This window comes from Rhinolophus sinicus, chromosome 14, assembly GCF_057876585.1.
Source record: "Rhinolophus sinicus isolate RSI-liver-muscle chromosome 14, RSI-T2T, whole genome shotgun sequence".
NCBI classification, from domain to species: Eukaryota; Metazoa; Chordata; class Mammalia; order Chiroptera; family Rhinolophidae; genus Rhinolophus; species Rhinolophus sinicus.
The window spans coordinates 145402049-145423176 of NC_142514.1; the positions used below are offsets into that span (position 1 = coordinate 145402049).

At 45.0% G+C, this 21128-nt stretch overlaps 1 protein-coding gene across 1 annotated transcript in view; it reads left to right on the forward strand.

The window, feature by feature from the left end:
- Positions 1-473: 473 nt before the first annotated feature.
- TUB (TUB bipartite transcription factor) overlaps positions 474-21128 on the forward strand; it is a 63013-nt gene continuing 42358 nt past the window's right edge. Inside the window, 3 exon segments of the mRNA XM_074335943.2 lie at positions 474-524; positions 527-651; positions 1210-1257. Of these exon segments, the coding sequence (XP_074192044.1) occupies positions 489-524; positions 527-651; positions 1210-1257 (209 nt within the window). The 5' untranslated portion in view covers positions 474-488.

Consider the following 21128-nt stretch of genomic DNA (forward strand, 5'->3'; position numbering starts at 1 on the left):
GGGACAATGCACATATCCCCCAGCACAGAGCCTGCTCCTGACTCCTAGCACAGGGCTGGTCACAGAGAGCGTCAGTGACTGTGGCCTCTGGCTGTGGTTCCTTCAGATAGGGCCTTTGTCCTCAGTGCACCTGGCTCTCCCTGGGTTGCTGTAGTAACCACAGATGCAGGGATACACAGTTTGTATTGCTATGGAAACAAGCAGTTGGGCATCCATGAGTGGCATGGCCAGTGAGGCCTTGGGGATTCAGTCTGCTCCTGTAGAGCTTAGGAGGGAGACTATGACCAACAGAGAGGGTTTCCACTGTGCTAATGAATCAGAGATGGTTGTTAGTTCAACTGTTGTCACGGTGATGGAGGAAGATACCCAAGTGGACTGTGCTAATCTCAGCACTGAGCCAGTGACACAAGGAAGTACACCACGCTCCAGGTCTTTGTGTGCAGTCCCTCCAGGACCAGCCCCCAAACTCACCCCATCCTCTGGCCACCATGGGGCCCAGGACCCCTTTGCTTTCTTTCTGGATTTGCACGCTTTTGCCAAGACAGGGATTTTGTTCCCAGGAGGCACTCCCCGGCCCATGGGATCTCAGCATTCAAAGCAACACAGGAAACTTGGGCCCCTGAAACGGGGCCACCGAAGAGATCCAGATCGGTAAGCATTCAACACCCCTGCCTTTAGCCCACGGACCCCACATCACATCCACTCCACGCCCTCCCGATGACCTCACCCGTTTGCCGTTCTAAGGCCTCCCCTTCCCCATTGCCACATGGGATCCCACCACCCAGGCCTTCCAAAGCCTCGGGCTCTATAGACAGGGAAACCAGGAGGCTTTGTTCCTCTCCCTGCCCAGGATCTCAGGGGGTTCCTTTATCATAGAGTGAGGCCTCTGCCCTTGGCGGCTCCACATGGCTTCCCTCTGCCTGTTCTGGTGGGCTCCTTCCAGCCTCCACCCCCGCCCCCCATGTTTCATTCCCACAGCTCTGGTTCTTACCGCTCTCATTCTGGGCTGCCTGCCTGCTGTCCCAGGCCCCACAGAGTGAGCACCCGACGGAAGTCCCTCCACCCCGATCCCACTTAACTCCCACCTGAAGCGACTGAGACCGAGGCCCTGAAGGAGGCCTTGAGTGACCGCAATCTGGCCAGGCAAGGGGCAGGAATGACGAGGTGAGGCAATATGGGCGTGGAGTCACCCCTGCTTTTCCTCCTCAGGAGAACAACCAGGAGGAGGTACTGGAAGGAAGGAAGGGACATCGTTCGGTGAGCTGGCAGGGGAGAAGGGAGCACTGACTGGGGAAGGACCATCCACAGGAGACTGTGTGGGGAGGTGGTGGGCAAGACATGGGCGGATCAGGGGCGGACCCCATATGTGCTGGGGTGCGTGTGTGTCAAATGGGGTCCAGGGGAGGGTGTGACCCCTAAGCAAACTCTGCACTCATGTGGCTGTTATGGCCTTGGTTTGTTCCTCCTGGATCCTCCCGTGGTCCTTTTGCCCCACCAGCCAGGTGGTGCTGAAGAGAGTGCCCAGAGTTCTGTGCTCGGCTCCCCAGCCTGTCCTGCGACTCTCAGCCAGGCCTTCCCTGGACCACTGAGGACATTCCTTCCCACTGTCTGAGTACCCAGACCTGCCTCACTGGCACCCTCAGGCCTGTCTCCTACAGTAAGGAGATGTGTCTGTCAGGACTCCTGACCAGGACTTTATTTGTGTCCTACTGATGGCAGGGTCCCTAGGATGTATTTTTTGGCACAAAGGATGGGCAGAAATAGCTGCCCTGTGAAGGAGGGGACTCAGCCCTGTGTACAGATGAGAAAGATGCTGGGATCCTCTCCCCAGGTGCAGCATGGCTGCTGAAGATTCCCCAGTGCCTGAAGAATCTGCTTGCCCTTCCAGGGTCCAGGCCAGAAAAATAGGGGGCATCTGGGGCTCTGTTTTGCCTCCTCATGGGTGTTGGTCTTGGGTTTCTGATGGGGTCTGTGATGATGGGGTCCTAAAAAGGAAGCTCTGTGCAGAGCCATGGGTCTCAGGTATGGCCCCATAACCGGGACCTCCTGTGTCCTCCTTTTCTACACATAGCTTCAAACCAGGTTGACTTTTTAACCTGTAGAAAATCTCATGAAGAGAAATGGGAGGAGTGGTGTATCACTTGAGCAAACCTCAGAGGCTCTTGGGAAGGAGGGGGAGGAGGAGAATGAAGGGTGCAAGTAGTGCAACCCAGGGGGATGACTCTGCTGCATGACTCTAATGAGGCTGGAAGACTTCAGCTCCTCTGTCTTCTGCAGCTGCTGCATTTTGCCCTTTGTGAGCTGATGAGTCTCCTTTCTGCACCCACCACCCATATGCTGTTAAGTTTGCAAGAGCCTTTGAGATGCCACATCCAACCCCTTGTTTAACAGGCAAAACCGAGGCCTCAGAGCAGGGTCACACTGCAAGTTCATAGCAGAGTCAGGACTAGAAAGCAGGCCTCCTGCTCAAGGCTCTTTCTCTGAACTACAGACCAGGGAGCCAGCCTCGCTGTGTGGGAGGCAAGAGCCTTGCTGGAAATGAGTGGTCCTTTGGTTTGACCTTGCTTCCTGTGAACGGAGGCCCTGGGCACACGGTGGTCTATGTATCTGTAGCTGATGGCTGGCTGGCAGGGACTCCAGGCCATACTGGGTTTTGGGGGTGATACCCTTTCTGGGATTTGGTGCCTCTCTACTTTACCCAGGGCCCCCAACACCACTCTGGTTATTCCATGTTGAAAAGCTCTACCACTATCCCTTAAAAACTGCATTGATTCAAGATGCTGCCAACAAGTGTGATGTTTCACCCATTGTGGTCAGTCCTGTGTGAGCACACAGTGCTGTCAGTGGATGGAAAAGGGAAATGAGAACCAGGTGGACTCAGGGTTGAGAGCTGTGTTATAGGGACGCATCTCTGCAGGTTGGGAATAGTCATAATTAATGGCAAAGTTAGATGATCCAGCCATGTAGTGACATAGCATTCTTTCTCTCCTCTGTATTTTCTTTGGGCCCATTTTCCTGGTTCCTTCCGTTTGTAACCCAGTTAAGAAACAAAACAAAATTACCAAGGTATTTCCTACCCTTTTAATCCCAACCTATTGAACTCAAAGTGAGTGTTTGTTATCTCCACTTCCTCACCTCCTGCTGAGTCCTCAATCCACTGCAACCTGATTTCTGCCCCCACTTCATCACTGGTGTTTCCCACGCCTCCAGTCAAGTCTCCAGTCATTCTTAACGGTAAATCCGGAAGTCTTTCAATTCCTAGTTGATCTCTCAGCAGCATTTGACGTAGCTGAGTGCACTCTGCCTTTTGAAGCATTCTTCCCTTGCATCCTGTGACCCCACACTCTCCTTTTCTACCTGCCATTCTGTTAATTATTTCTGTTTTCTTCATGAGATTTTCTTCTTTTCACCCTGGAAATAAATGCTGGTGTGTCTCAGGATTCTGCCCTGGCCTTCTTTTCTCCCTTACACTGATCCCATTGATTACCCTGGCTTCAACTTCCATCTAGCTGGCGACTCAAGTTGCTCCCTAGACCTTTCTTCTTCATTTTTTCTTTTCAGTTCTATCAGTTTTTGCTTCACGTGTATTGAAGCATTGTTCTTGGCTACATAAACATGTAAGATTATGTGTCCTCTTAAGAGCTTAACCCCTTCATCAATATGATATATCTTTATTGCTGGTAGTATTTCTTGTTCTGAAGTCTAGTTGGTCTGAGATTAATATAATTGCTCCAGCTTTATGTTGATTAGTGTTTGTATGGCGTATCTTTTTCCATTCTTTTAATCTCTCTGTATTTAAAGTTGGTTTCTTTTAGAAAACATATATGTAATTGCATCATTTTTATCCAATCTGACAATTTGGCTTTTTATTTGGAGTGTTCAGATATTTAATTTACATTAAATATCAATATGGTTGAGTTTAAATCTACCATCTTGCCATTAGGATTCTATTTCCCCCACTTGTTCTTTGTCCCCTTTTTCTTCTTTTCTTGCTTTCTTTGAGAGTGGGTATTTTTTATGATTTTGTTTTTTCTCCATTTTTAGCTTGTTAGTAGAAATTCTTTTTTGATTATATTTGTTTTTCTTAGTGATTACTCTATGGTTTACCATATACATCTTCAACTTACCACAGTCTACCTTAATATAATATTATACCACTCCTCGTATATTACAAAAACCTTACACGAGTGTACTTCCATTTCTTCTCCTTGTCTTTTGAGCTGTTATTGTTATACATTTTGCATTTACCTATGATATAAACCCAACAATACATTATGATTGTTTTACTTTAAATAGTCAGTTATCTCTTGAAAAAAACTTTATTGGGATATAATTCGTATACCATATAATTTACCTATTTATAAAGTACAATACAGTGGGTTTTTAATTGTGCAACCATCACCACAATCAATTTTAGAATATTTTCATTTACTCCCCTACAAAAAACCCATCACCATTAGCAGTCACTCCCCTTTCTTCTACCCACTCCCAGCCCTACACAACTGCTAATTTACTTTCTATCTTTATAGATTTGCCTATTGTGAACATTTCATATAAATGGAATCATATATGTCATCTTTTGTGACTGGCTTCTTGCCTTAGCATAATGTTTTCAAGATTCATTCATGTTGTAGCATGTCTCAATACTTCATTTTTTTCATTGCCAAATAGTGTTCTACTGTGTGGACATACCACATTTTGCTTATCGATTCATCAGTTGATGGACATTTGAGTTGTTTCCACTTTTTACCTATTATAAATGATGCTGCTATGAACATTTGCAGACATGTTTCATTTCTCTTGGGTATATACCTAGGAATAGAACTTCTGGGAAACTCTTTGTTCAACCTTTTGAGAAACCACCAGACTGTTTTCCAAAGGGACTGGGAACCACCAGACTGTTTTCCCATTCCCACCAGCAGTATATAAGGATTGCAATTCATTTACATCCTTGCCATTACATATTTTATCTGTGATTTTGATCATAGCCATCTTGGTGAGTGTGAAATGGTAGCTCATTGTGGTTTTGACTTGTATTTACCTGATGAAAAATAATGACTAATGATGTGCCTATAGCCATTTGTATATCTTCTTTGGAAAAAATGTTTATTCAAATCTTTTGCCCAGTTTTTACATGGGTTGTTTGTCTTTTTATTATTGAGTTATAAACATTCTTTATATATTCTAGATACAAGTCCTTTATCAAACAATGATTCGCAAATGTTTTATACCATTCTGTTGGTTGTCTTTTCACTTTCATGATAGTGAAACACAAAGGTTTTAAGTTTTACCACACAAAAGTTTTAAATTTTGATTAAATATATCTATTTTTTTCTTTTGTTGCTTGTACTTTTGGTGTCATATCTAAGAAATCATTGCTTAATCCAAGGTTACAAAGATTTATGCCTATGTTTTCTTAGAGTTTTATGGTTTTAGGTCTTACATTTAGGTCTTTTATTAATTCTGAGTTAATTTTTGTATACCTGTGGTGTGAGGTAGAGGATCCCAAGTCATTCTCATTTTGGCTATTTCTTTGTCCCAGCACCATTTGCTGAAAAAAACTATTATTCCCCTATAAAATAGTCTTGGCATCCTTGCCAAAAATCAGTTGACTTTAAATGTGAGTTTATTACTAGACTCTCAATTCTACTGTGTTGATTTGTGTGCCTTATACTAATACTTCACTGTCTTGATTATTGTAGCTTTATCATAAATTGTGGAGTCAGGAAGTGTGAGCTTTCCAAATTTATACTTTTTCAAGATTGTTTTGGCTATGCTGGGTCCCTTAAATTTGCATACAAGTATGAATTTTAGGAACAGCTTGTCAATTTCTGCAAAGAAACCAGCTGGTATTCTGATGGGGATTGAGTGAATCTGTGTATCAATTTGGGAGTATTGCCACTTTAACAATATTTAATATTCTGACCCATAAACACAGGATACCTTTTTATTTATTTAGGTCTTATTTCATATTTTTCAAAGTAGCTTCCAATGAATAGTCTTACACTTATTTTTTTAATTCACTTCTCAGTATTTTATCATTGTTGATGCTCTTGTAAACTGAATTGTTTTCTTCATTTCATTTTTGGATTGTTCACGGCAAGTGTGTAGAAATATAACTGATTTTGTATATTGTTCTTATATCCTGCAAGCTTGCTGAACTTGTTTATTAGTTATAATAGTTTTTTAGTGAATACCTTAGGGTTTTTTTTTTATACAAAATCATGTCATCTCTGAATAGAGACAGTTTTACTTCCTCCTTTCTAATTTGGATGCCTTTTATTTCATTTTTCCCCCCTAATTGCCTTGGTTAGAACTTTCAGTGCAATGTTGAATAGATTGGTCAAGAGTGAGTATCCTTGTTTTGATCTCAGGGGGGATGCCTTCAATCTTGCACTTTTAAGTATGATCTTAGTGTTTGCTTTTTAGTAGATGTCCCTTGTCAGGGTGAGAAAATCCCCTCCTAATTCTAGTTTTTTGAATGATTTTATCATGAAAGGGTGTCAAATTTTTTCTGTATCTACTGAGATGATTAAATGGTTTTGTCCTTTATTCTACTGATATTGTGTATTATATTAATTGATTTAATAAATTAATAAAGATAAGACAACTTTGCATCCTTGGGATAAATCCTACTTGGTCAAGATATATAATCCTTTGTATATGTTGCTGCATTTAGTTTGTTATTTTGTTTGATTTTAATGAGAAAAAAATTATTTCACATGAACCTGCATATTTACCATTTCCAATGCTCTTCATACTATATATATTCAAACTGGCATCTAGTCTCATTTTCCTTCTCCCTGAAGGACTTATTTTGACATTTTGTGTAGTGCTGATCTGCTGGTGATGCGTTCTCTTAGCGTTTATTTGTATGAAGCAGCCTTTATTTTGCTTTCATCTTTGAAAGGTACTTTGTCCCAAAATAAAAATTGACAGTTTTTTTTTTTTTCATTTTTCTTTCAGTGTCTTAAAGATGTTGCTCTACTGTCTTCTGGTTTGCAATGTTTCTGATGAGAAGTGTGCTGCTTTTTTCCCTTTGCTCCTGTTTGCAGTGTCAGCCCCCACCCCCTTTTCTGGCTGCTTTTTAAGATTTTCTCTTTATCACTGGTTTTCAAAATTTGATTATAAGGTATTTGGTGTAGTTTTCTTAATATTTCTTCTGCTTGAGGTCTTTTGAGATTGTTGGATTTTTCTGTTTATAGTTTTCATCAAATTTGAAAAACATTTGGGTATTATTTCCTCAAATATTTTTTCTACCTCTTCCTTTTTTTCCTGCCTCCCCCTTCCTTTTGTTTTTCTATAACTAATTACATGTATGTTAGACTGCTTGATGTTGTTCCACAAGTCACTGATACTTTGGGTTTTCTTTTTTAAGTATTTTTTCACACTGAGTTTTATTTTGGAATATTTCTATTTCTATATCTTTGAATTCACTGGTCTTTTCTTCTGTGGTGTCTAATTCTGTGCCAGGCCACACTGAAGCCGGAGTTATTTTTCCAAAGCTGATATAATCATATCATCCCCCCTCTTAATGTTTTTCAGTAGCTTCTTTAAATCTTTAGCATAAAGCCCAATCTTAGTGGAGATAAAAGGCTCTTTCCTGGTTGGTTCCAGTTATGCTCTCAGGCATCTTCTCATCTCCTGCCTTTCCTTCCACCATCAGCACCAGTCTCACAAACTTACATGCTGTCTTCCATTTCAGGGCTTTACCTGTGGTCCCTTCCATATCTTCACCTGATAAAATTTCTCATCATTCTTTAGAACTTGATATCACCTTCTCCAGGAAGCCTATTCAGATGTTCTCAGTTACACACAGTGCTAAACTCTGTAAGTCTTAGTCAACTTTAATCATGGGTTATATTTGAATCAGCTGCTGGGCTATGACCTCTCTGAGGGTAAGATCCTGTCTTGCTTGGTTCTATACTCTTAGTGGAGGGCCAGAGTGCATGCTCAGTATAAGTGCACTGAATGAATGAAAACTGACTATGGAGGCATGGCTGGCTGAAACGAAGAGACCCAAGACCAGTTGCCCTTCAACGGTCTGGATGTCCTCAGGGCTTTCAGGCCCAGAGCAGAAGGACTCAGTGCACCAGACTCCCTCCCAGAGCTGGGTAGTACTAGGCTTGTGGGTTGGTGCTGTCTCCCTGCTCTACTCCACAGGGGCTAGACCTCCTGTGGCTGCATTTATCACTGCTTCAGAGGGAGCCCTGCTGTATCACCCCAGCCTGCATGGGCCTGAGTCCTGGGAAAGGTCTTGGGGTGGCTGGACTTTAGGCTCCACAGTAAAGCCATCTCTTGTGTGAGGAAATTGTGCCACAGAAAGCCTGATGTGTCACAGGGAATTCTTTTTGAAAAGAGATTTTAGAATAGGATGTGCTAAAGGACTTTGATGACTGGGACATGCCACCATACAATCTAACTCTGCTAGGAAAGGTCTCACTTGCTCCTCCATTTTAAAAATTACATACTTTACTATCATTTGATTATAAGCTCCATGAAGGCAGGGACCATGTCTGTCTTTTTCATTGTTATGTCCTCAGCCTCCAGTGCATATACACAGTAAGCACTCAAATAATTATTGAATGGATAATAATAGCCACAATTTACTGAGGATTTATAGTATATCACACAAGGTTCTATGCCATTTACACATATTAACTCATGTAACAGTCACAACCACCATATGTTCTTGTTCTCATTTTGCTGCTGAAGAAACTGGGACACAGAATGATTAAGTAAATTGTCCAAGGTCATATTGTCACATAGGTGGTGAGAAAAGCTTTCAAAAACTTGTATTCTTAATCTCTGTTGAATGAATGAATGAATAAATGGATGAATGAATGTCCTGATTTATAGTATCTACAAAAGGGGACCATAATAGATAAAAGTGTACTTCCTAAAACAAGCATCAGAACATCAGACTTCCCATAATTTGGACTATTCCTACTCAATATCAATTAATATATCTCTCTGTATTACATGTATATAGTGTTATATAATTACCGTGTTTCCCCGACAATAAGACCTAGCTGGACAATCAGCTCTAATGCATCTTTTGGAGCAAAAATTAATATAAAACCAAGTATTATATTATATTATATTATATTATATTATATTATACCTGGTCTTATAGTAAAATAAGACCGGGTATTATATTACATTATATTATACCCAATCTTATATTATAGTAAAATAAGACTGGGTCTTATATTAATTTTTGCTCCAAAAGCATTAGAGCTGATTGTCTGGCTAGGTCTTATTTTTGGAGAAACACAGTATATATAATATGCAACTAAATATAGAAGTACTATAAGTATGAAGTAATATTTACACATAGTATTTATCATTACTGTTAACACTGTGATCTTATTGCATGCCAGGCTTCGTATTAAGTGTTTTCATTTAACATTTGTAATTATGTGAAATAGGTGTTAGCATCCCTGGGAATTGTTATGCTGTAGGTAAGGCTGAGGGAGGATAAGCCCAAGGTCACAGAGCTTATTACAGAGCAGAATTTGGGCCCACATCTATTTGACTCTACATCTGCACTCTTAAGGGCTTTGCCATACTCCCTCTCCCATAGTCCAGCTAAAGCCTGGCCACCTGGGGCTTTCTAAGCTCTTTCTCTCCCAGGAAGCTTCCAAATCCTAGGGCATGGTCCTTACTTTACAATCCTACCCAAGGTGGACTGTCAGTGCCTGAGCAGGTTTTCCCAGGTCCTGTCCAGTAGGGAAAGCTGAAGCTTGGACAGTTCAGACACTCGTTGGTAGTCCCAGTACGAATTTAAGGGGTGCCATATTGGAGCCCACCCTAGATTAACAGAATCAGAATCTCTGGGAATGTGGCCCAAGAATCTGAATTTTTAAATAGCTCCCCAAGTAACCAATGTCCAGACAGATTTGGGAACCACTGGCGGTCCAGGCTCAGGAAAGAGGAATTAGACACTCAAGAAAGAAGTGGTGGTCTCTTGCCCAGGCCAACTTTACAACACCTGTTAGCATCATGATGGCATCATGTGTTGTGAACATATATTGTAAATTAACATTACAAAAATTTTAAACCATATGTTCACTGTAGTAAATTTGGAATATATGATATAAAGAAGAAAAGTAAGAGTACCTATAATCCCAACACCCAGAGGTAACTCCTGTTAATATTTTTATTTATTTCGATTTTTAAACTTTTTTGAAGTACATATAGTATGCATAACAATGCACAAATTTTAAGTGCACAGCTAATGAATTTTCACAGCTGACCACAGTCATGTTAAGAAAACACAGACTGAAAAGCAGACATTGCCAGCACCGCAGACATTCTCTTTGAGCACCTTGCTGGTAACTGCTCCCTCCTAAATAAGTTCTCCTGACTCCTAACATCACACATTAATTTTCCCTCTGTTTGACTTTTATATAAATGGAATAATTCATTATCTACTCTTTGCGTTTGGTTTATTTTGCTCAATATTGTATTTGTGAGATTCGTCTGTGTTAGGCATATAGTCCTCGGGTAGTTAGTTCATTGCTGCTGTACAGTATTTAACTGTGTGACCATAGCACAATTTATATGTCCATTCTACTGATGATGGGCATTTGGGCAGTTGAAAGCATTTGGCAATTGTGACTAGTGCCGCTATGAATATTCTTGGGCCTGTTTCCTGGTGCACGTGTACACACATTTCTGCGGGGGGGGGGGGGTGCCTAGGAGCAGAGTTGCTGAGTTTTATGTTCATCCTTGTCGATTCTGCCAGTTTTCCAAAATGGTTCTACCCATATGCTTCACCAGCAGCATCTGAGTCCTGGTTGCTCCATAGCCTCACCAAAACTTAGGCTTCTCTGTCTTTTTGTTTCAGCCGTTCTGGTGAGTGTGTAGTGGATGGTATTGTGGTTTTACTTTGCATTTCCCTGGTGAGTGATGAAGTTGAGCATCTTTTCCTGCATGCATTTCTTTTTAATCTTTTACTTATGTACCCACCCCTGGTAATCCTTAGTTCATTTTAAAAAAGAAAGAAAAGGAAAAGGAAGAAGGCCAAACCATAAAGCAAATGTGTGTGTGTGTGTGTGTGTGTATTTTGAGTAAAGTACTATGTTATCTTTCCCTTCAGTGAAGTACGTCATCTTAAAAATAAGTTCTAACTGTAAGACCTTGAAGAAAATGCATGCTCTGCCGTTGTTCCGTCTTTTAGCTCTTTCTTCTTTGCTCTGCTCAATCATTTAATTTTAGTTGCTGCACCAACAGCACTTGTATCCATTTGGGGATGCATTTTTATAAACTTTGCATTAATATTCTTTAAAGAAAGGCTATTGTGACAAAGGAAAGCTTCAGCTCAGGGTGAGGAAGGAAGCCTTGGGTGGCTAATGCCCAGAACTCGTTACCACTGTTGTTCCTCTGGGAGCTTCCAGTAGGGAGCTTTGCTGAGTGGAATGGACTGGAGTGGTGAGCATTGCAGAGTAGATTATAAAAATAAGGTTGTTTTGTTTTGTGTTGTTACTACAGAAAAGTGTTTCTTAATTGAAAAAAATAGGTTTAAACTCTCTTTAGGTGTTATTTTGGGAAAAAATCTATTTGGGTGCTATCTGAAAAAAATATGCAGCATGAGTGTGTTCACAAGTAGGAATTGCATATGCGTGTGTGTGTGCATATATCCTTTTAACAAAGTTGTGCAGAATGTTTTGTCATCTAAATTTTCACGCAACATATTTTCCCCATATCATTAAATGTAATTAGAAAAACATTGTTTTCAGTGGCTGTTGAATAGTTCTTTTTATGGACTTACTGAAATTTATTTAACCATTCTCCTATTTTACTTCAATTTCTAATTCTCAATGACGAACATCTTTGTATATACATCTCCATGCTCATTTGATTACTTTCTTAGAATAGCTTCAGAGAATTGAAATTAATGGCTCAAAAAGAATGACTATCTGAAAGATATTCATGAAAGTTCTTTGATACACTGACGTGGCCACATTTCCTTCCAGAAAAACTACCCGTCCTCACTCTCCCCCAGTACATGAAATGCCTCGCTCAGTGCACATCTGCCAACTTCGCATTTACTTCAATTGCAGTGTCTCTTGCCATATAGGAGACTGTCGTTTTTAACCTAATGAAATATGTATGGTTTCTGGATTTAGGACCATGCTTAGAAAAGCTCCCCTACTCTCTACACATGATTAGAAAAAACTATTCTCTAACATTTTCTATGTGTAGTTTTCTCTTTTTCTTTTTCCTAATAAATCTTTGATCCATCTGTAATTTTTTTTGTATATGAAATGAGGGAGGGGTAACTAACCCCCCACCCTACCCCCACCAATAGCAAGTTGATCTCTAAACCATTTAGTAAATAGTGCAACATTCTTCAGTGTCTTGCAAGGCCATCTTTATCATATACCAGTTTCCTCTGCAGACCTGGATCTGTTTCCACATTGCATTAGTCTGTGTAGTCATTCTCTAGTCAGTACCGTTATTTTTTGGTTATTTCAGATTCATATTACAGTTTGATAGATGGTGTGCTAGTGCCTCCTTATTCTTTTTCTTTTACAAGATTTTCTTGGCTGTCTTGGAAAGTTGGCTTATTTTTGCAGATGAATCTTGGAATAAATTCATCCAGTTAAAAAGAAAAAGTTCTACTGCACTTGTGATTAGAATGGCATCAAATCTATAAAATTCATTTGACAAAATTACAATGCCATCCAGGAATAGAGGCTGCATCTCCTTTTATTAAGGGTGTTTGTATAGTTTGCATTCTTAGAGTTTTAGTGTGTTTTCATGTATCTGAGACATATCTTGTGAAGTTTTCCTAGATATGTTATTGTTTTCTGTTGCTTTGGTGAATAAGGTCCTTGTTATAATATTTTTAACTATGTGTTTCTGCTACGTAGGAAAGTTATTTAGAGTTGGTGTGTCAGAGCTGGAGTCAGTATGTCAGAGATAAAAGGGTTAGGGTGTTGTGTCACCCTCACTGAGCCCTGCGAACACTGAGGCCAGAGGGTTGGAGATTTGCCCCAAGCTGCAAGGTGAGTCATGGCCAGTTTGAGTCTGGAGCCCAGCCTGTGTCCACTGGAAACCCTCCAAGTTAGACAAAGAGAAGGACTTGTTGTAACTCATTAGTCAGGAAGCCAACTGCTGTTGCCATGGAAACCTGAAGGCAACATCTTCTGGGAGGACCAGGATGCAGAATTCAGAGAGAACAAGCTGCACTAGGGTGGAGCCAGTCTCGGATGGCCCATCTCTGGGCCTCTGAGTGTGTGTGTGTGTGTGTGTGTGTGTGTGTGTGTGTGTGTGTGAGACACTTTCTAAAGAGGGAGGTGGCCACCTCACCTTTAGTGCTCAAAGGCCTGGTCCATTACTCTGGATCATTGCAGGGTGGTGCTGTAAGAAAGGGTGAGGTGCATGGAGATGGCTTCCCTGTGTCCATCAGGGCCCAGTCCAAAGCTGCTCTTAGAGCTGGACAGAAGTGTTCTGGGCAGAAGTGTTGACATCTGCCCTTCATGGGCCCTGGAACCCAGCTGGCATCTGACTTGGACACTGACTTCTCCTCCATCAGATGATGGGGTAGCCACACAGACATTGGGGTGATAGGAGCAGAGACAGCCCTTTACCCCAGGACTCACGCTGCTGCCGATGGGCCAGAGGGCAAGGACAATGCAGAAGTAGAGGATGATGGTCTGGGGACTGGACGGGCTGACCTGCAGGTGGAGCTGAGCATTGGGACCGCCAAGGACAGAGTGTGCCTCTGCCACAGCCTCAGTCTGGCATGACACAGGCAGGGGTCACCCCAAGGAGTCCCGCGAGCACCTGCGGAGTTTGTGGCTGAGCCCTGACTTCCCTGTTCACCTTCCCGCCGGCCCTCCCACCACAATCCTATGCCTCTAGTCCTCTGGTCCCTCCCGGTGAGCCCAGGAGAGCCTGAGCTCAGCATTCATTGCAGCCTGAGAAACGCCTGTGTGTTCTTATGGAGGCCTGCTCAGGCTGGGCAGGCACGGGAGAAGCTTCCTGAAGCAGGTAGGCATCTTAGTTTGGGGTTGGGGTGCTGCGGAGAACAGGAAGGAGAAGGAGCCACCTGTGGTACCTAAGGCTGGAAAACAAAGGTGTTTAGCTAGCAGACCTTGTCCCATCCCTTCCCAAACCTTGGTTGGCCTCCCGTGCCTCAGGCCAGGGCCTGACCTCCTGGGAAGTGAGCTGTCACCCCAGGGAAGCTCACCCCATCTTTCCTGCCTTATGCCACCAGGATCCACATTATGTTTCTGATCCAGGAAGTGGGCTTAGGGGGCTGGTGTGGGGGTTGTCTTCTGTCTTGGAACATGGGGGTGATATGGGAATTGCTGGAGTGTGTGAGCCCTGTGTATAAGATGGGCATGTTTGAGGCCTGTGATACGTGAGCGTGGGGAGAACTAGAGGTAAGTGATTGTATATATACATGCATAGTGTGTGCATGTATGTGTGGGTAGGGGAGGAAGTATGTGTGTTATGTCTGGAGTGTGGCTATGTGGTAATCTGGATGGGGGTGTGTGGCGGGTAGGGTGAGGTATCCACTGATGTGGGAAATGCCTTGAGTGAGGATAATTGGTATTTGGTGGAGGGTATGCATGTATGACGTATATGAAGGGTTTCAGGTATATATGCATGTATGAGTATTGTGGTTTAGGTATGTGGATAATGCGTGTGTATGAGATATAACTGGAGGTCAAATATGTATGTGAAGTCCCTGGGGTGAGGTATACACGTAAGCTTGTCTACGGATAGTATAGGAGGGGCTGACGTTATTGTATGTGGTGTGGTTTGGGAGCGGGAGGGTTATGTGTGGGTCCAAAATATGCGCATGGTATGTCTGAGGTAATGGCTGTGTTGGGAAGTGATGGAAATGAACCAACGCATGAGTGTGCAAAGTGTGTGCAGAAGGGGTAAGGGGGCACGTAATCCTCCCCACACTTAGGAGTTGGTGGGCATGATTTCCCCTCCAAATTGAGGAACCTGAAGCTCCGTGGGGAAACAAGCACCGTCCCACCTCTGGCAGCTCACAACCTAGACCCTAGAGGGTTCGGGGAGGGAGCTGGCCTCTGGTGGACCAGTGGGTTTTGGTGGGTCATGTTCAGTTCTTCAGGATTACTGTACTGGAGCTGGCTCGCATTGGCTCACGAGAATCAATTGCCCAATAAAGGAGCATTTTTGTAAGCCAGTTGTTAAACATAGCTGTTATTAAGAATTAAATTATTGTTTTGTTGTTTGTCTAGACTAAAAACATGATGGAAAAAATGTTACTAACACAGATTAAATTTTGAAGCTTGTCATGTCTATAGCTGCTTCATGTGACTAGCACAAAATATTAAAGAAATATTCTTGCAGTGTTCAAAAACTATTAACCAATATAGCACAGAAGCCACTCTAATCACTGATGAATGAGTGACGTTCTGACATGTCTTTGTTGTTTCACTTTAATCTTACTTGTTAAATGAAAATATCAACCAACATTCAAGTTGGAACGACACTCATTTGTCATTGCAACCATGGGTTGGCTCCAGATAAAAAGTAAGGCAAAAATCAATGAACGCATTGATTTCTCAGACAATCATCTGGCTATGTGGAATTTTTGTTTGTAAATTATGTGCTATCCATCCTTTATATCACCCAAATGTATAATAAACATATGTATCCATACAGGCCAACATTTCTGGGAGAGCTGGATTAAGCATCACTGTTGAAAGCTCCCGAGTAAGCGCTATGTTACTTACAGTCCTCACATGTCGCCTTCATTGTACATGGGCTGAGGTGAGGGGGGTAGGTGTAACCTGCAGAGGCACTGGGAGCAGCTTCTCAGATTTCCAGACAAGCTGTGGCTTGTCACTAGCTTAGCTGTGACCTCCGCCTGGGCATTGGGGCTCACCCGGAGGGCCCATTCACTCAGCACGCACGGTCTCAGCCCCTTGTCTGTGCCAGGTGCCAGGGACTTACAGGGAAGGGGAAGACATGATCCCTGCCTGCATGGAGCTCCCGGCCCAGAGCAGGAGACACCCAGGCACAGACAGTTACTCCCTGCAGAGCATGGGGTAAAAAGGAGGCAACTCGCCCAGCTGGAGAAGGAGGGAGGTGGGGACAAGGGGAGTTGGCTTGATATTGGTATTCCACCTAGAACAGTGTTTCTCAGCAGTTAGTGCACAGCACCCATGGGAACTCTGCTGAAAATGCAGTCTCTGTTGGTGGGTCTGGGCAGGGCAGGGACCAGGAGTCTGCAGTATGCCAAGGGATGGTGAAGCAGGTGAGCCTCAGGCCACACTTGGAGAAACATTGATCTGGGGAGAGAAGAGGGTGTGTGCAGAGGCAGAGAGCTGAGAAAGAGCAAGTTCCGTTGGGAGATCTGCAAGGAGACTGTCAAGGTAGCAAAGCAGAGGCGGGCCAGGCTGGGAGGGCAGAGAGAGGCAGGAGACAGAGCGGGGCAGCTCACGCAGCCTTGTAAGCCTCATGAAGGGGTTTGAGTTCTGTCTTGTGGAAGGAGGAGCCGTGGGAGGATCCTTGTTCGCAGACAAGTTCTCTGCTCAGATTGACTGAAAAGTGTGATGCTTGTGGAGCAGGCAGAATGGGAGGTGGGGATTGGAAGGAGGCTGGAGATATAGGAGGCCTGAACCCAGGCAGAGAAAGCACAGGGGGCTGATCGGAGGGCTTCTCGGGCCAAACGAAGGCGAGAGGAGTTAGGTAGCATCTAGGTTTCTGGGGTGATTGAGTAAATAGGAGGGCCATTCCTGTTGTCAGAAAACACAGGAGGAAGAGCAGGTCTGGAGTGAGATAAGTTCGGTTTTGGAGCTGGAGACTTAGGAATGCTTCTGGAGGGACTCAGGGGAGCCATTAGGACAGTGGGGGAGCCATGGGAGTGGAGAGGTCACCTGGGGCAACACAGAATGAGAAGAGTGTCAGAATAGGTGCCCGGGTCCAGTCCTGAAGGGCCAGGAATGTGGTGCCTGTCTTGGCGTCATTTCTGGGAGGGGTGGCCCACCAGTCGCCAGGTCTCTCCACGCCCGAGAGCCAGAGAGTGGGTGAGAGGTCGGAGGAGTTCAGAACCACGGTCAGGGTGGCTGACGCCTTCGGCGAGGAGCTGGCGGTCACAGTGGTTAGGAGTCATGGGGCCTCAGTTCTAGCGCAAGTCCTGGCTCTGCTACCAAGTTGCCGTGTGACCTTTGGCAAATTACTACCTACTCTGGGCCTCAGCTTCTTCATCTGCAAATGGGAAGGTTGGATCAGACCAGTGACTTTCAAATGACATTTGGAGCCCCAAAGTCACCCAGAAGTATCTCCAGGGAATCACTGGGAAGAAGGGAAGAGGCGGAGGGTGTGGCTCTCTAGCCCCCACCCTCCCCCCAGCTTCATCCAGAACCACTTGCCTTTATGTCTCCTCTGTTGGCTGCCAGCTGGGTCAGAGGATCCCAAGTCTGTGAAGCCTTGTCAACACAGACACTGATGGAGCCTGAAGAGTAATGAAACATGAGGAGAAAACCAAATATTCCCATAGAGATATTGTGTGAGCCTCAATGCCCATTTCCCACGTAGCACGGCTGCCCTTATGCTCACGGTTATATCGGACTCGGCTCTGCCTACTTGTGGGCAATTTCATCAGTTGATGCAGCTCAGCTTGCTCCCCCTTCCTGGCAGGTGGGCCACCAGCCTCAGCCATCAGTGTGCCCTGAGTGGGGTCCATGTGACACTGCCCTTTCCCACAGCTTCCAAGGACAATGTAGAGTGAGGCTGAAGCTCCAAGGGAGCCTCCCTGCCCCTTACCACTCTCTGTCCATTGTTTTTACAAAGACAGAGCAAGGATTCTCTAAACAGGACACAAACACTTGGGTTCTTTCCAAAGCCTGGCCCCAGGGACAGTGCCCACCATGTACTGGAGGCCTCAGTGGGTAGTACCCTGTTTCCCCCGACCCAACCCACCTTCCCCCAAATACCCCTGACAGCTGGGCACTAACAGTCAAGTGGAGGTGAGGCTGGGCCTAGGTCAGGGGAGGGCAGTGAGAGGAAAGGCCCTAAGAGGGGACAGAAATATCCTTCCAGGGCTCCCACAGGGAAAATGAGGACCTTTCAAGTTTATATGGCCTCATATCCCTGTGAAGCCCATGCCTGGCTCCCCTCCATCAAGGCAGAGCCTCTGAGCTGCCCACACCCTTGCTATGGGACCCTGTGGTGATGGAGTCTGCTCAGAGGGGCCAGAGGTCACCCTTATTTGTCCTGTGCCCCGTCAAGCCCAAGCTCATGTCCCAGCATGCACTTCCTCCCCATTGGTGGGAAGATTGTCCTGCCCTTGCCCCACCCTCTAAGGGATCTAGACCCCCAGATTAGGCCACACTGGGCCCAAGGACTCCAGGCTTGAAGACAGTGCCTTTGTGGAGCTCCAAGGTCCCCCAGGTCTCTACTACCTCGGGAACAATTTGGAGGAAGATCTCAGCGGAAGTGGCCTCCTCCCTGTTACCTCAGTATACTAGCTAGGGTTCAGGAAGTTGCTCCAGGGCCATTGGGAAAAGCCTCCCTAGCCCCCCTCTTTTCCCTGGAGTCCCTCTCTGATCCTCCCCTTGCTCTCTTGGTTCCTCAGGACCATGGAGGCCACTTCAACCAGTTCTCACTTTGCAGGGTGGTTGGATCGGGGCAGGGGTGACGACTCTCGGTGTTTCCTGATAACAGGCTGGGGGACTCAAGCACCAATGTGAAGCTGAAGAGAGTCGTGGAGACAGGGGGCGGTGAGACGGAGTCTGCCCAGGCCATGCCCGTGGCCAGGGTGTGGCCTTGGGCCTGGGGAGGGTCGCTGTTTGAGAGGAGGACGCAGCTTTATAAAATGACTCCGTAAGTATGGCCTGGGCAGGCGGGTCCACAGGCCCCACTGCCCTCCCTGGGACATGGGTGTGGACCAGGAGGCACCTGTAATAGGTGACTCTGCAGCATGCACTGGGGAACCCAGATTGCTGGGAGGCTACCAGTGTCAGGGAAGTGCAAGTGCTGGGGCCAGGGCAGAGGCTGGCTCTGGGCTTCTGGGGAATCAGGGAGCCCAGGTGCTCTCAGCAGCCCGTGGAGGGTCTGCCCCGATGTTCTAGGCCCCTGGGCTTGAGGCCTTCCCTTGAAAGGTGCGTGTGTGTGTGTGTGTGTGTGTACATGTGAAGGGCTGCAGTCTCTGCCATGACTGCTGAGTGTAATCTGGCCTTTAGCCCAAAATAAGAGCCCTGTGAACTCAGGAACCCAGGAAGGCAGGCCCATGATTTTTTTGCAAGGCATCAAGGCTCCAGAATGGTGATTTGCCTCATAGGAACCTCTGGGAGAGTTTTGAAAAATACACATTCTCAGACCCCACCCCCATAGATTCTAGGATGGGACCCAGGAATCTCTAATTTTTAAAGCCCTCCGGGTGGTTTTTTTTTTATTATTATTGTTTTTTAAATTTTTTATTGGAGAACAGTGTGTTTCTCCAGGGCCCATCAGCTCCAAATAGTTGTCCTTCAATCTAGTTGTGGAGGGCGCAGCTCAGCTCCAAGTCCAGTTACTGTTTTCAATCTGTAGTTGCAGGGGGCGTAGCCCACCATCCCATGCAGGAATTGAACCGGCAACCTTGTTATTAAGAGCTCGCACTCTAACCAACTGAGCCATCCGGCTGCCCACCCCCCAGGTGGTTTGATGGATAGCTGTAGCTGGGTGAGGAAACCATCGCTCTAGGGGGACACAGACGCTGGGCCAGTCTTACTGTAGGTGTGTGGAAGCCCAGGCCTCTGCCTGCAGTGCCACCATTAGACACGCATACGTTGACTCTTGAAGATGTTCTGGTCATCCAGAATCTCATGGGAGAGGAAGACCCAACGTGTTCTCAATAACCTCTTCCTGCAGCACAGAGGACAAAGAATGGCGCAGAGGCAGGCCCTTGAGGGACAAAGACTCAAGAAGGAGAAGGGTGAAGCCTAAGGAGAAAGGATTCCTGCATCCCAGGGTCCGGGGCCTCATGCGCAGTCCTCTGGCTCTCAGAGCCCAGGGCACTGGGTCCACACCAGCCCCAGCACAGCCCCCATCCAGTCCCGTGGGCAAGCCTGGTTCTTTTTGTACAAACACAAGGGAAAGAGAAGAGAGGTTAAAGACAGGAATTCTTGGAAGGTGAGCATGCTCGAGGGTAGTTATGAAATTTCATCAACGGAGTTCCTTTTTAACATTTTTAATCTTTTAAAAAAAGAACCCACTTAATTTAAAATGACCTCTAAAGCCCTCCTAATTAACATGAAGGTTACTGACTTAAATGAATCAACATGAAGTAACCAAGTGAACATTTATATGGTGAAGCTGGAGTCTGAGTTGGTCTGAGTGGTTTATTTCCCGTCTGGCCTGCCCAGGGACACATACTCATTTCTCCCGACACTACACACGTCCACACCTCCTAGCTGTAGAGTGTCCTAGGTGCTCACTCGACCCAATTTGCTTAGTCAGTCCCCAAGTGCTGAACCCTTGGGCTCTTTCCAATTTCTTGCTGTTATAAATATCACTGCTATGAATATCTCTGTACAAATTACTTCCTTAGTATTTTACTGGGAAGCATTCCCCAAGTGGAATTACTAGGTTAAAGGGCATGAGCAATTTTATAGTTCTTGTCACATTACTAGATAGTCTTGTGGAAATATTGAATCCCTTTACCACGGCACCAATTATGTATAGTTGACCTCATGGCTGTCCCATATTAAGGTTCATTGTTTTTATTTATTTGGAGCTGTGTTATTTTGTTTTGATATTCCCCTTTTGGCCATATTGTTAAGGAGTGGTGCTGTAAATTTGTTTTCAGTGTGTATTACTGTCATGATTGGTAGAGTGAGGCATTCTCTGAAGGACCCTGAGGACCTGATGGGCATTATTGGTCCTGCAGGGGTTATGGTGGGACCAGTCCTGAGTTGGAGAGCTGGACTGGGGCTGGGAAATGGAAAGTGTTGAGTTTCTAGACTTACTCAGTCCTCAGCACCCAGCAGTAGGGCAGCAGGCACACCAGAGCCACAGTTCAGGTGTCCTGAGGCAGAGCAGTGAGTGTGCTTTGAAAGCAGCAGTACTTGTGCCGAGTGGAGGGGACTGAGATAACAGAGAGAGGGAAAAACCGTGGCCCCATGCTCATCCTCGACCTGACGGGC